General features: G+C 42.0%; 1 protein-coding gene across 1 annotated transcript in view; it reads left to right on the forward strand.

Moving 5' to 3' along the window:
* The window catches only part of LOC122654085 (ankyrin-2-like), a 64,484-nt gene that overhangs the window by 3,994 nt on the left and 44,740 nt on the right, over positions 1 to 15,750 (forward strand). Inside the window, exons 7-8 of the mRNA XM_043848060.1 lie at positions 5,004 to 5,200; positions 5,304 to 5,459. Of these exons, the coding sequence (XP_043703995.1) occupies positions 5,004 to 5,200; positions 5,304 to 5,459 (353 nt within the window). The remainder of the gene's footprint in view (positions 1 to 5,003; positions 5,201 to 5,303; positions 5,460 to 15,750) is intronic.

Below are 15,750 nucleotides of genomic sequence, written 5' to 3' on the forward strand. Positions count from 1 at the left end.
TTCCCACCATTTTTCCGTGCTTTCTGAAATCCTCACAATCTCAGCCCTTGAAAGATATGCCCTTCTCCATTGCTTGAGGGGAAACACAATACACATCTTGAAGTTCAAATTCTCAAAACATGTTAGATGCCTGTTTTAACACTCTGATAATATCAAAGTTTAGAAGACCGGCAATGGAGAGAAGAAGTGAAGAGAGAAGAAACCGAGAAAGGGGGAAAAGCCAGAATATGACAGATTGAATAATCTCTTTCGTAACTATCTCCTTTATATTGATTAACAACCAACTCTTAGTAGGGATCCTACTAAGAGTGTAAGACTAATTACAATTGAAATAAATAAGTACCCAAGTCTGATTACAAAAGGAAACAACTAACTACAACTAAGCTATTAGGATCCCACGGTACACTGTTCCATGGAATATCCATGGAACACAACCACATGACACGCACTTTAACAAACACCTTGGAGACTTCACATATGAATAAATCCAGCTCTGAGAAGCCATGACAAACACAACTTGGAGGGTATAATTACGTAAGCTTTCCCTAAGAATATGGGTTTTCAACTCTTCCTTTCTTATGGTTTACTTAATTCCTTAGTAATCAATCCCTTTCTTCCATGGAACTTAGCTCCATAGATCTACATGTTTTATGATCAGAATATACCAGTTTTCTCGAATTTAAGTCTCCATTTTATGTTTTTATCTTCCTCTACACTACTTCGTAATTTTCCACCATATTAGACAATTCAATACAAGCCAGGCCTTTGCATGAAACATTGTGTCAGACTATGTTGATTTACTCTTTCGACTTCTTTCAAAGTTTCAACCTGTTTTTCTGGCCAAAGGTTTTATCAACGTGTAAAAACATATCAAACTGTATATGTGCTAAGTAAATACATTTTGTTTCAAAGTAGCTAATAAAATTGATTTTATTTGTAGCTGAACTCTATGCATTTATATATAATTTTATAATTATTTTTCCGTAATTTTTAGTAAAGAATTCCACCAAGATTCAGGTACTCTTATTATCCATACATTGCCTCCACGCTAGCTAGTACTTCTGGATACATTTATTTAGCTTTTTTCAGCTATTTTCCGCAACTATGATGGAAAGAACAGATTTTTTTTAAAAAAAAAACCCGAATATTCTCCGGGACCCGGGCCAGCCCCTAAGATTTTATTAACATAATCCGTATAAATGATACTAACAAGGGGAGACTTTCCCACCTTACCCCAGTCCGAGATACTGAAAACACTCTCTCACTCAACACCTGGAAGTCTGGAACAACCTCACATTCCACCCCAGACTATACAAGATTACATCCTTAAGACTGGTAACCCAATAGCATCTTCCCGAGTAATCCTCTGAAGCTCAACCGGAAGGTTCTGCTCTCCTTGGAACTCCGTGTCGGTCTGCGCTGCACAAGCCCGGTTGGCCAACCAATCAGCCGCTCTGTTCCCTTCTCTGTACGTAAAGATTATCCTCGGTCTGGGGGACCTAACCAGCTCAAACGTTTCCTGGAACCATTACCACCCTTTCCAAGAACCACACTCCCCTTTGGAAATGCTCTGAATTGTCACCATGGAATCCACGTTGACATAGATGCCAGCAAGACCCATTCTAGCACAAAGCTTTAGGCCATCACCCAAAGCCCTAAGCTTTGCAATCGAATTGGTGGATTCCCCATAGAATTTAGAAAAGGCAGCAATGACTACCCCTTCCACATTTCTAACAATACCCCCTCCACCCCCCCTTTCCGAGGTTCCCTTTGCAAGCACCATCAACGTTTACTTGTACCCCGTTAAACGGCGGACACCAGTACACCAGTACACCGGTTTTGGCGGCCTCCTGATGGACGGGTGGTGCGACAAACCAAAGAAACCGAGGATGAGAGACTCCTTGAAAGTGGGAGATTTGAACGAGCCATACATAGGAACCTCCCCCAACCAATTTCTAATCGTTTCCACGACCGAACCAGCCGACCGTGCTCTCTCTCCGTGCCGTCTATTATTATGTTCTTTCCATAGTTCCCAAACAATAAAGGATGGTAAAGAGCCGGTAATTACCCCGCAATAGGTTTTCCTATTCGCATGCCCCTGCCAGAATATCATCTTAGTTCTCACATCCTGGTAGTGGATATCCTCCACTTCCATCAACCGCGAGTAATAGGACCAGACCTTCGAGGCCATCGCCCCCCCATACCAGGCAGTGGGACATCGATTCGCTCACTGGATTTCCACAACACCTGCACTTTGAAGCCAGCGGGATACCCATTTTCATTATGGTGTCATCTGTGGCAATACTTCCACACAAAATCTGCCACGAAAAGAAACTCACCTTAGTCGGAATCGTCCGATTCCACACCCACTTTGCAAAGGGCTTTTCACTCGATGCGGTTCTCACAATATTCCATAACGACTTAGTTGAGAATAAGCCATTCCTTGATGGCGTCCACACCATGCGATCCTCTTTGTCAGAGATCATGAATTTTTCCCTTCTAATATCTTCCCGGACCAAGACAGAATCAATTTTTAGAAGAAAATCCTGATTCCTCCACTCCCCCTCCGGGCTTAGCACCGAATCCACTGTAGATGAAAGATCCAAGTGGGCAGCCCCCTCCACACGATCAACCAGGGGACCCCAACCAGACCAATCGTCAAGCTAAAGGTTGATGCCCCCCCTCCCAATCAACCAACGAGAGTGGGAAAGCAGCACATCTTTACGAAGTAGCGCCCGACGCCATGAAATAGAGCCCACCAATCTCGGCTTTGCTAAGATTATATGCTCATTTTAAAAAAAACTTCGCTCTAAAGAAAGCGCACCATAGTGAGTCCGTCGATAATACCCACCATAGCCCCTTCAACCAAAGAGCCAAGCTTATGTCCTCCAACCTTCTGAGACCCAAGCCTCCTTCCTATAAAGGCCTACAAACCTTTCCCCACCCTACCCAGTGGTGTCGTTGACCCCATTCAGATTCTCCCCATAGGAAATTTGAACATAGGCTTTCAAACCTCCTAATCACCGTCTTGGGAATGTCCAAGGTGGAGATGAGATGAATTGGCATCGAGGCTAACACATGCTTGAGGAGAATAACTCTGCCACCCGAACTCAACAACCTCCCCTTCCAACCTGCAATTTTCTTTCGCACTTTAGCCAAAAACTCTTCAAAGAAACTTACCCACAACCGTACTGAGAAAAGAGGCGCGCCCAGGTAAATAATCGGAAGACTTTTCCGAGTGAACCCTATTACCTGTTCAATCATTCTACTTCTACTATCGGCGGTTTTCTCACCCACAACAAAACAACTCTTGGATTTATTCACTAGCTACCCTGACGCATCCTCATATCTAACAATGAAGCCCATGACCTGCTTTAAAGAATTTTTAAGACCCTTGGAAAATATTATGGTGTCGTCTGCGAAGAGGCTATGAGAAATTCCTGGGCACCCTCTAGGCAGCTGAATAAAATTAGCTCTGCCTTCAACAAACATGGAACGAAGACCCCTGCTCAACACCTCCTCAGCTAAAATAAAAAGAGACGGTGACAAAGGATCCCCCTGCCGCACTCTCCTTGAGGACTTAAAGAAACCAGAAGGTTCCCCATTCATAACCACCGAGAACAAGCAGTTCTCCACCGTTTTCCTTATCAACCTGATCTAGTCCTCTGAAAAACCAAATTTTCCCAAAACTTTATACAGAAATTCCCATTCCAGGCGGTCGTAAGCTTTAGCCATGTCAAGTTTGAGCACAACATTACCCCCATGGGTATCCCTATTGATCTCCTGAACCAAAGCAATATTGTCATGAATACAGCGACCCTGAATGAAAGCACCTTGCTCCTCGGAAATAATAGTAGGGAGAATGGAGGACATTCTAGCAGATATTATCTTAGCAATAATTTTATAAGAAAAATTGCATAAGCTTATAGGGCGGAAATCAGCAATTACCTCAGGACTTTCCTTCTTTGGAATAAGAACCAAATTTGCCAAAGTGTAGCTTCTCGGCAAGCACCCACCCATGAAGAAATCTTCCACCGCAGCCCACACATCGTTACAGATAATATCCCAACATGTCGTAAAAAAATACCCAGAGAAACCGTCTGGCCCAAGAACACCGTCCTTGGACAAACGAAAAACCGCCTGTTTAACCTCCTCCACTGAAGGAATCTTCAAAAGTGCAGCATTATCCGCCTCCGTTACCAGACTTGGGATAATCTGCAGTAAGTCCGCATCCTGCAGACAATTTTGAGAAGAGAAAGCTTCAGAGAAATAACGAACAGCTTCAGCTGCCACTCCTGCTGCCCCATTAATCCAAGAGCCATCAAACCCCTTTAACAGATTGACAGTGGATTAGTTCAATAAAATTCATCCATTCCTCATAACATGGAATGCTTGCTTTGTATTGTTCTGGTTCAACTCTAAGTAGCTGTTAACTCACTTTTATCTGCTTTATTTTTTATGCATATTTTCTGATTGGTTAAATCCACTCAGATCTTTTTCATGCCCAATCCAATTGCTTTTTGAGAGTTTGTGTGTACATGTGCATGAATAGAGGCCAGTCTAAACCAGAAAGTTTGGTACCTAATATCTTCTACCATGTGACCTGATAACAAAACCGGCTTTGATGATATATCAGGGCAATTTGGAGTGAAACTCACAGGCCCTATACTATATTCAAGGTGGAACCTTGTTTATCAAAATCTACATCCGTTGGATTTTCATGCAGCTTACAAATAAGATCTATCTGGTGCATTATTGGTTCATTGTTTGGTCCCAGTCATGGAGTGGACCTAAAAAAAAAGAAAATGGGTCCATAAATCCAAATTCGTGATAATCTAGTTAGATTTAAACACCTGCTTCCGTATCAATGCTATGATATTTCACATAAATGGTAATTATCGCTTATGATTACTAAAACTAGATCAAGTCAAATAAGTTAATATGATAACCAGAGACAGAGAGTTCCATCTCTAAGTATGACATAATTGAGACATCCTGTGCAGGTAAAGTAGAGAAAATGATCATAGACGAAGACAGTTGCATTCCAGATCAAGGAACTGTATTCTTTGGAAATCAAAAAGATGGCCAAAATAGTGGAGTAGAGGAAAAGAAGGAAGTCTCAGAATTCAATGGTGAAGAGCAGAATTCCAAAACAAATGATACTGACAAGGCTACCAAGAATGAGATCATAAATAAAGAGGTCTAGTCAGAATATAAGAGAAAACATGTCATCTTTCATTCCTTTCATTTCCTTTTTATTTCCTATGCAGTAGGTTGAACCTTATATGTAATCTGTCATACAGGTGGCGGCAGAACCCAAGATAACTGGTGTAGGTGAGGACATTGGAAAACACATTATAGAAGAAAGCATAGATATGGCCAACTCTAATGAATCAATGAAGGAAGCACCTAAAGATTGCAGTCAGGAAGGCAAAATCATGAAGAAGCATGAAGAACAGGTCAGCTGGAAATTAAAATTTGAACTTGAATAATTTTTTGTTTTCTCCTTCTTCAGTTCGTTCCCCGAGCTCAATTTCATCTCTTTTCTTTTCTTTCACTACTACCCATTAAATCCAACTTAGCCAATATAAATAGCTATATAAAGGACCAGATACAGAGTATGAGGTCCTTGAGAAATCCAGTACAGCTGAGAATACAGAGAGACAAAAAGTAATAGTAAACAGCACTGCCAACACCCACTATGCACCATCTATTCTAGAAGAAACAGTCATAGAAAGCTGTCAGAAAGATGAGGTAAACTAAATACGAGATGAAGTTTGTTCTGAAACCTTTTCTTCCTAACTCTGGCCTTTTTCCTGACTGTAAATTTATAGTATTCATTCAATCACCTTTCTAATCCTGCTTTTAATCTTCTTTTCCTTCTTGTTTATTTTCTTTAAGTTGAAGGTCCATTTGTTGTGCAGGTATCCAAGAGAGTTGAGGCAACAGGTGCAGGTGGAGAACCTAAAAGAATCATCTCAGAGGAGTATGGTGCTGTTATAGACACCTGTATATTATCAGTAGCTGTTGTAGGAACAATGGTAAAAGAGAGTGCTGAGGAAGATGAAAAAAAAGCAGAAAAACTCAAAGAAAAGGTTAAAGTGAAAACAGAACTTGTAGCTTAACATCTGAAATTACATTCCACATATTTGTTCTGTTTTTTAACTTCTAATGTGGATTTCATCTATTCAACAGTTCACAGAGACTGATGTGGGGATTTCAAAGATTATGGAAGATACAAACACGAATGCTGATACTTCTCGTGTTACAGAAGCATTAAGGGAAGAGATACTGCAGAAAGAGCAAAGTAAGAAGTTTGCGGTGTATGAAGAACAAATCAAAGAGAAGGGCCTATTGGAATCCGTGAACAATAACGAAAGTTTTGAAACTGCATCTGCCAGATCTTTGCATGAAGTTAAACATGAAGAGGAGCAACTGGTAGATGGTTTCAATCTTGCTTTTGAGGAGAATACAATAACAACTGAAACAAGTTGGACAAGTTTACAGCATGTAGATGTGAAAGGAGTGAATCTAGAGGAAACCCCCAACCCAAGTGACAATGGCACTCAGAAGAAAACAGAGACTATTGGTGAAGAAGTTGACACTATGGATAATATGGCTTCAAGCAAAGAACTTTCCCATGATGTTGAAGTCGTGACACGACTGAATCACACTCAGGATGATGAAATAAAGGGCAAGAAGTCAAGTGATGAACCTGAAATAGAGCTTGAAGAACATGTCCATGAAACAAGCAGGGAGACAACAGATCAAAATCAAGAGGATCTTCCTTTTACAAGCACAGACGATGCACCAACAAGACAGGACATAGAAGAAAGTGGCTTTGAAGGAGTGACATTGAAGGGGCAAGAGAAGCCCTCCATTACAAGGGGTGTGGAGACGGGTCCAACTATAGTTAACCCAAGTGAAAAGACAGGGGAAAAGAAACAAGAGGGAGAAGAAAACCCTGGAGATAACAATACAGATTCTGATTCAAAGGCAGGGGAGAATTCAAGGATCCAAATCGCCGAAGATGTCATAAACAACAATGAGGGTACAAATGAAATGTTTCATACCCCCCCACCGGCTAAATTCACAACAGAAGACACATGCTCGGAAAAATCTGAGCAGGAAAGTGGGAATAATGAACAATCAAGTCAAGAAACAGTTGATTCAAATGAAAAGTCGAACGGTGAGAATGTAAACCCAGATGACGATGTGGAAGTCCCTCTAGTCACAGAAGTAACAACATCAGACAAATCTGAACAGGAAGATGGGAAACTTGAAGAGACTTCCAGCAGTGAATTGGAAGAGAAAAGCCGAGAAACAATTGATTCAAATGAAAAGCCCTTTGAATATGAACTCTCTGATACTGAAGATCTGGAAAAACCTCTAGTCACACCGGCAACAGAAGACTCGGTCTTTCAACAAGATGGGCCTGACAAAATTGAAGAAGCTTCTGAGACTGAGTCAGTAAAGATTGAGAAGGATAAATGTAATGAAGCAGAACCTCAGGATAAAGTCCTTGAGACAGCTGAAAGCAGCATAAGCGAGAAGGCAAAGGATGAGAACCTTGAAACAAAGCTTGATGCCTCCTCCATTAAGGACGACGAAGGTAGTATACAAAGGAAGAGTGAGGAGCTGGTTTTGACACTGAAACATGCTTCAATCGAGGAAAAAGATGATAAAAAGGGATCTTCTGTTACAGAAATCAGAGACAACATTGAGGTTATTGAAATAATTGAGGCTGAAGAGAATTGCAGATGGGAAATCCCAAAAGACGTGGAAGCTTCAGTATACAGCTTGCAGACAGATGACACAGAAGAGGAAAAACTTGAAAAATCCTTGGATAAGGTGTCTGAGGTAGTTGAACCAGCTGCTTCAAATACAGAGGCTGAAAGAAGTACCACAGAAAAAGTGGAGGAATCCATTACGAGAGAAAGTTTCAACGAAGAAAGTAAGGAAGGGAACATAAATTGGGATGATGAAGCGAGAGGACATAAAATGCCAAAAGATGAAGTAAGTATATACATAATACAAAAATCAATATATATATATATATATAGTGAGAGAGAGACAGATTTTCTTTAGATATTCAGTCTTACTGATTAGAATCTATTATGCAGAATCTTGAGGCAGTTGATCAAAGTCAAGAGATAGAAACTATTGAATTAGTGAGTCCAAACATGGAAACGGACAGTTTACTTGTTTCGCATTCACTGGTCGAAGGAGACATACAAGAAGCATGTGAGCAGCAAGAGAAAGTATCCAATCTTGAAGTGGATGCACAAATTCACGAAGAAAATAGAAATGCTCCGGTAGATGATAACCACATTGAAGAAGAATTTAGAGCGAGAGAAAACATGGAGATCACAATCTTGGAGCAGGAAACTATAGATGGAGCACAAACATTGGAATTGATTTCACACGCAAGTGAAATGGAAGTTGAGAAAACTGTCAAGACTTGCGAACTGGACTCAAGAGAGAAAACAACAGAAACTTGTTCCAGTCAGAAAATAGAAGAGCAGACCGAAAAGAATGAAGAAGCTTCTGAAATAGTAATGGTTAAAACAGTGTCTGAAGGTGAGTACATGAAAATTCAAATGCTCTTCCCTTTCATCTCATTCAGTCATGCTACAATAGGGAAACTAGAAACAGAGATCAAAAGTAGGCATCTAAAAACTAAATAATTAAGACAAATGAACATAAGCATGTATCTGCGACTAGGAAATGATATTGACCTCCTATAAGTATGGGTAAGATAAACGTACCAAGTTCTATTTTCTCCATTTTAATGTACAGGCTATGTATATTTTGATTGTTCGCTGCCTCGGCCCTTCACTTCTGAAAACTCTTTTCATTTTGTCTTGATAATATCATCCCCATTTCTCAGTAAAAAAATATCCTAGCACCAAAGTTTCCCAAATTTGTTCAGTTCCAGTTTTATTTTCAAACTCAAAACCTCAAAAATTCCATTGAAACTATGTACTTCTTTGCATTGAACACATCTTGGGATAAAATATGGGATTTCCCACCATTTTTTCATGCTTTCTAAAACACACAATCTCAGCCCTTGAAAGATAAGCCCTTCTCTATTGCTTGAGGGGAAACACAATGGGCATCCTGTTCCAACACCTCAGAGACTTCACGATGAATAAATGCAGATCCGAAAAGCCAGGACAAACAACTTGGAGGGTATAATTACATAAGCTTTCCCTATGAGTATGTGTTTTCTCTTCCTTTCTTATGGTCTATTTAGTTCCTTCTTAATCAATACCTTTGTTCCATGGACATTAGCTCAATAGGTCTGTATGTTTTAGGATCAGAATATGTTAGTTTTCTTGAAATTAATTCCCCATTTTAGGTTTTTATCTTACTCAGTACTGCTTCATAACTTACCGACACATTAGACAATTCAATACAAGCCACTCATGAAGCATTGTGTCAGAATATGTAGAACTCATTTTCCAGCCAAAAGTTTTATATTTGTGAAGAAACATATAGAACTGTACATGTACCAGGTATATACATTTGCTTGTTCTCTTCTTGAGCCACGCACACCTTTTTTTCCATGGCCCAGTCCTATGTGTGTGGGCGGAGTGATAGCAGTACTCTGGATTCTATGATGCCTTGGCATCAATGTTTAGGACACCCCTCTTTTGTTGTTATGAAAAAACAATTGCCACATTTGTTTTCTTCTTTTTCTTCCTCTCATGTTTTTCAGTGTCAACCATGTATGCTGGCTAAACATTGTTGTTCTTCTTATTCATATCATGGTAATAGATCCACTGTTCCTTTTGATATTGTGCATTTTGATGTTTGGGGACCCTCTCCTACTATTTCTTTATTTGGTTATCATTATTTTGTTTCCTTTGTTGATGACTGTTCTCGGTCCACTCGGACTTTTTTGATGAAACATAAGAGCATAGTTCAAGAACTCGCAGAGATCTCACCGAGAACTTGGTAATATCTCTCTTTTTGAAAAAAGCGAGATGAGACTTGAGGCGAAATGAAATATTACCCCAACTTGGTCGAGATCTCGGTTCGAGATTTTGGTTCGACCGAGACAATCAAGATCTCTCCAGAACTCGACTGTCTCGGTGAACTCGACAAAGAAGTGTGCGTTTGACTGGACTTTTGAGATTTTCGATGGTGGTTTATGTTAGAGATATATGTAATATGTTAAGATTGATGTATTGTACATTTTCACATTTGTAATGTTTAATTAAATTGTTTTATATTAATTGTATGATTTAATTGCTTTCAATTACTAAATTATGTGTAGAATAGGGCCTATTAGTATGTCGTCGCCTACCAACCTAGGGTTCGAAGTGAAACTCCTATTTGGACTTTGTTTTTGCAAAATCTGATAGTGCCATTGTGTTTAAATGGCATAAAATAGGCTGAGTACCAAGTTTCAGGCCCAAACTAGGTCTCAAACCCACCGAAGCCATCCTTCGAGTTTTAAAAAAAAAATTGCACCAACTTGCCGAGATCTTGGCCCAACTCGGTTTTTTGGCTGGGCGAAACCAGTACCGAAACCGAGTTCTTGAACCTTGCATAAGAATGATGTATATGATGCCTTCAAAAACTTTTATCAACTGGTTTGTACTCAGTTTGATACTAAAATTAAGATTGTTCGTTCTGATAAAGGGCAGAATACATGTATAGTGGACTCCAAAACTTTTTTACTGATAATGGCATTATCCATCAGCTAGCTTGTGTTGACATACCCCAAAAAATGGGGTAGCTGGGCGGAAAAATTGCCACTTGTTGGCATAGTTCGAAAACTTGTTTCGTTTCGGTATTTCGGTCGAAATTTTGAATTTTTCCGTTATGTTTCGGTAGGTCATTTCGGTGGGTTTTAGGCCAAGTTAAGGCCTGAAATTTCATGGAAACCCTATTTTAGGCTATATAAACACATTTAAATGTTCGAATTGCAAAAATAGTCACCCAAAGTGGTGCTTTGGATTTGCACTGTTGACTGGCAATGTACAGTCGAATCCTAATGTATAACTTAGTTAATTACACATACATATTGTTTAAGACTTTAAGTACTAGAGGACATAATAAAATAATGATTAATAAGCAATTTAAACAAGTAAATTGACTTGGAAGTTGGAAACATAAAGTGAATGACTCATAAGTCATAACTTATCATAATATTAAGTACAATAAGTAAATAACAAGTTAAGAAGATGATATCAATATGACAATATCCCCAATAGTCCAATACAAGTCAAGTAGTCATCTAGTGACTCAAATGTTTATAAATATTCTAATAATAATTACTCCAACGTCCAGGATCGACCTCACTCATAGTCCGATGGAGCCGACGTAATGTCACATCATAGTATGGGAGAAGAAACGACCGAGACTAATGAGGAGAAAAAAACCCAAAAAAACCAGAGCTTGTTAAGTCTCGGTCGAAATTTCGACCAAGACTAACGAGTTTTGGTATTTATAAAGCTACTTTTAAAAAAGGAATCTCGATATCTCGCGAGATTTTGGTTGTCTCGAGATATCGTGAGATGGTCGAAATTTCGACCAAGTTTTTGCATTTTTTTTATTCGAGCTGCTGTTTCGTTTCGGTCAGGTCGAGATACTTGAAATATTCGAGATCTCGATCGAGATTTCGCGAGATTTAGTACTATGCTTATTGGAAGTCACTAGGAGTCTATGTTAGAGTTATTAGAATTTATGTCCTAGGGGTACTTTAGGAACTGGACCTTATCTAGTTCCCTTATTATGTAATTTCTTCTTTTTCTTCTTTTTACCTTTTACCTCCCTAGGGAGGTTGGATGTAATATGTTAAGAGTTGTTATTAGAGTAATATAGGTGTGGAGAGAATAATCTCCAACACATCATTGACAACCGAAATAGTTTCTCTTCCTTCTCCTTGTCTCCTTCTTATTCTCTTCTCTTCCTCTTCCTCTTCCTCCTCCAACTTCTTTTCCTCTTCTTACCCACTTTCCTAACCTAAAATCTAACTTGGTATCAGAGCTCTCAGGTTTGAGAGTTGTATCCTTCTTTTTTTGCTCCTTTTTTCCTCTCTTTGGAATCCCTTAAACCCTAGGATTCCAAAGAGGAGACCTCTATGTGAAACAGTTGTGAAGGAGTATGGAATAGGTTCTTTACAACATATTTAGTTGTTTGAAGTCCATCTTTGAGCTCTATCGAAGCTCTCTTGAAGTTATGAAACTGCTCTGAAGATTTGGAGCTGCATCTAAGGTTACCGCCAGCTTCTAGTTGCAGGCCCTATATTTCTCTTTCTCGGCATGTGTTTGGATCTTGGAATGGCTCTCTAGGATCGTACAAGGGTGCTTATTAGGCCCCATGTGTTCCTCCTTGATGAATGAGGACCATTTTTTAGCATAGCTCATTTTCGTGGTACCACTTTTCTGCCCAGGTAAAACCAAGATTGCTACTACCGTCTTCTTCTTGCATTTGGAGAGCCATGGGCTTCCACCTTGGTTGAGGAGTGATTATGAGCACCTTTATTTGAAGTCTTGGAGCTTGTTTAAGCTGGTATTGCCTCTTGGAAAGTGTTTGGGTGCAGCTTAGTCCAGCTTATACCTGTTTTTTCTTCCTTGCTGGAATTTCTTTCTCATATTTGGTTTGAGTGTGTACTCCCCACTTGCTGTTGGAAATCTGGTTTATGGTTTAGTGTTGTTTCCCATATAATATGGTTGATTCGAGTACATCTAGACTTGGTTTGGTTGATTCACAACCCACTCTAGCTGCCCCTCTGTTGGTTTATGAGAGCACACATACACAGATTTCCTTTGTGAAGCTTGATGGCACCAACTACTTGGACTGGTCACACTCTGTGAAGCTTTCCCTTAGGAGCAAAGGGAAACTTGGGTACATTACTGGTACTATTAAAGCTCCAGAGCCTGGTTCACCTACCTATGACAAATGGGAGAGCAAAAACTCAACAGTCAGGACATGATTAACTTTCTCCATGACACCCGAGATTGGGAGAAGGTTTATAAGAAAAGAAACTGCCAAGGCAATCTGGGACAGTGTCTCCCAGGCTTTTGATAGAGTGAGTGACTCTGTATCAATATGGTCCAACAAACCTTGCTTCCACGAGCCGTCCTCTTCCAGAGCATCTTTGGCACGCAAGTCCACATCAACCAGAAGACCAATGTCCACTGCATCAATCAACGGACCAGCCCCAGACCAGTTGTCCAGCCAAAAGAAGACATCCCTTGTACCAATCAGCCACCTAGATCTCTCCAACAGCAACCCCCTAAAGGCCAGAGCATTTCTCCAAGATCTTGAGCTCACCCCCTGAGTCTCTGCCAGAGAAACATGAAGTCCCTTGAAGAATTTGGCTCTGAAGAACTCGCTCCAGAGAGAATGATCCGCTAGGACCCTCCACAGCCCCTTAAGCCTCAGAGATAGGCCAACGTCCTCTAGCAACCTAACACCAAGGCCCCCTTCCCCCAACGGCTTGCACACCTTCTGCCAGCTAACCCAATGCTTACGCTTCCCCCAATCTGTGCTTCCCCAAAGAAAATCAGCAAAGATGCCATATATCCTTTGCAGAACAGCTCTAGGGGGATCCAACGTGGCAAGGACATGGATGGGAATGGAGGCTAGAGCATGCTTCAGGAGAGTGACCCGTCCCCCAGCTGAGAGAAGTCTCCCCTTCCACCCTGCTACCTTCCTGCAAACTTTATCCACCAAGCCATCAAAGAAACTGATTTTAAGCCTTCCGCAGTGTAGAGGGGCGCTCAAATAGGTGATTGGCAAGGCTTTCTGAGTGAAGCCAGTGACCACCCCCCCCATCTTAGCTAGGGCCGATGAGGCTTTATCCCCAACCACAAAGCAGCTCTTCTGCTGGTTGACCAACTGTCCAGAAAAACCTTCATACCTGTTAAGAAAACCCATGATCTGTCTTAACGAACTCTTTAGCCCCTGGAGAAAATAATGGTGTCGTCTGCAAACAAGCTATGAGATATCCCCGGGCACCCTCTCAGGAGCCTGAAATAGGAGGCGTGCCCCTCAACAAACAACTCCTTGATCCCCCTGCTAAGCACCTCCTCTGCCAAAATGAACAGCGCTGGTGACAATGGGTCTCCCTGTCGCACCCCCCTGGTAGACTTGAAGAAGCCCGATTGCCTTCCTGCCAACACAACAGAGAACCAACAGTTCTCGACCGTCTTCTTGATCAGGCTGATCCAGTCCCTGCAGAAGCCAAATTTAGAGAGGACCCTCTATAGGAAGACCCACTCCAGCCGGTCATAGGCCTTAGCCATATCCAATTTTAAGATCACATTCCCACCCCTTGCCTTCCTGTTCAGCTCATGAGTCACCTCTTGCACAATGGAAATGTTGTCAAGGATGCACCGCCCCTGAACAAAAGCACCTGCTCTTGACCGCGAGTGGCGGCGAGCCTATGAGCCTAGAAGTCATGATCTTCGCAATGACCTTGTAGGAGAAGTTGCACAGGCTAATAGGCCTCAAGTCCGCCATCACCTCCGGGTTGTCCTTCGGAATCAGGACCCAGTTGGCGGCGGTAAAGCTTCTAGGAAGAGTACCACCTGCAAAAAACTCCTGGACAGCAGCCCACACATCATGCCCCACCACAGCCCAACAGGCCGTAAAGAAATGCCCCGAGAAGCCATCCGGGCCTGGTGCACTGTCACAGGACAAGGTAAAGTCCGCACTCCTAACTTCCTCCGGGGAGGGGGCAGCTAACAGAGAAATATTATCAGCCTCCATCACCACCGTAGGGATCACCGAAAGAAGCCCCTCGTCCACCACACAGCCCTGCGAGGTAAAGATGTTTGAAAAGTGTCGAACCGGTTCCTCCTGCACCCCCTCCATATCAGAGATCCATTCCCCGTTGGCCCCTCTGATGCGCTGCACACCTGCAACCCTCTTCCTTACATTGACTGTGGAGTGGAAGAACTTTGTGTTACGGTCCCCCTCCTTAAGCCAAGTAACTCCGGATTTTTGCCTCCAGAAAATCTCCTCCTGCAACAGCACTTCCTGTAGGTTGTCCCTAGCCGCCCCTAGGGCCACCCTGGAGTCATTATCAGCCCGCCTATCTAACTCAGATTCAGCCCTGCTAACCGCGTCCTCAGCATCCCTAACCCGTTGATGTATGTTGCCGAACACCTCCTTATTCCACCTGCGAAGAGCAATGTGAAGCCCTTTAAGCTTCAAGAATAGCACACACAAGGCCGTGCCCAGCACCAGCTTTTCCCACTGGGCCTTGACAAAGGCCTGAAACTCTGGGTGTCGGAGCCACATCTGCTGAAACTTGAAGCCTAACATGGGACGATGGGTGTCCGCCCCGAAAGAGAGACCAAGAGGCGCATGGTCCGAACAAGTCTGGTTAAAGCGAGTCACTGAGCACCTGGAAAAAGCACTCGCCCAAGCTGCATTCACTAAGAATTTGTCCAACCGAGCCATCACCCTTCCTGCGCCATCCTGGTTGTTGGACCAAGTGAAGATGTTTCCAACGTACCCTGCATAAAAAAGGGCCGCCCTATTTACAAAGCCCCCAAACTCCTCCATAGATAAAGAGCACGCCGGCCTACCTCCCACCTTTTCAAGAGGAGTCGCTACAGCATTGAAATCACCCCCTACCGCCCATGGTAAGGAAACGGAAAGGGAGTACGCCTCAAGCCTCTCCCACAACTCCTGTCTTTCCAGCCTCGAGAAGCAAAAAACAGCCGGTTGTAGCTAGATCTAGTGCCGAGGCAGAATTTAGATCTATGGCTCATGGAGTGTGTG

Source organism: Telopea speciosissima, chromosome 3 (genome assembly GCF_018873765.1).
Source record: "Telopea speciosissima isolate NSW1024214 ecotype Mountain lineage chromosome 3, Tspe_v1, whole genome shotgun sequence".
Taxonomy (NCBI): Eukaryota; Viridiplantae; Streptophyta; class Magnoliopsida; order Proteales; family Proteaceae; genus Telopea; species Telopea speciosissima.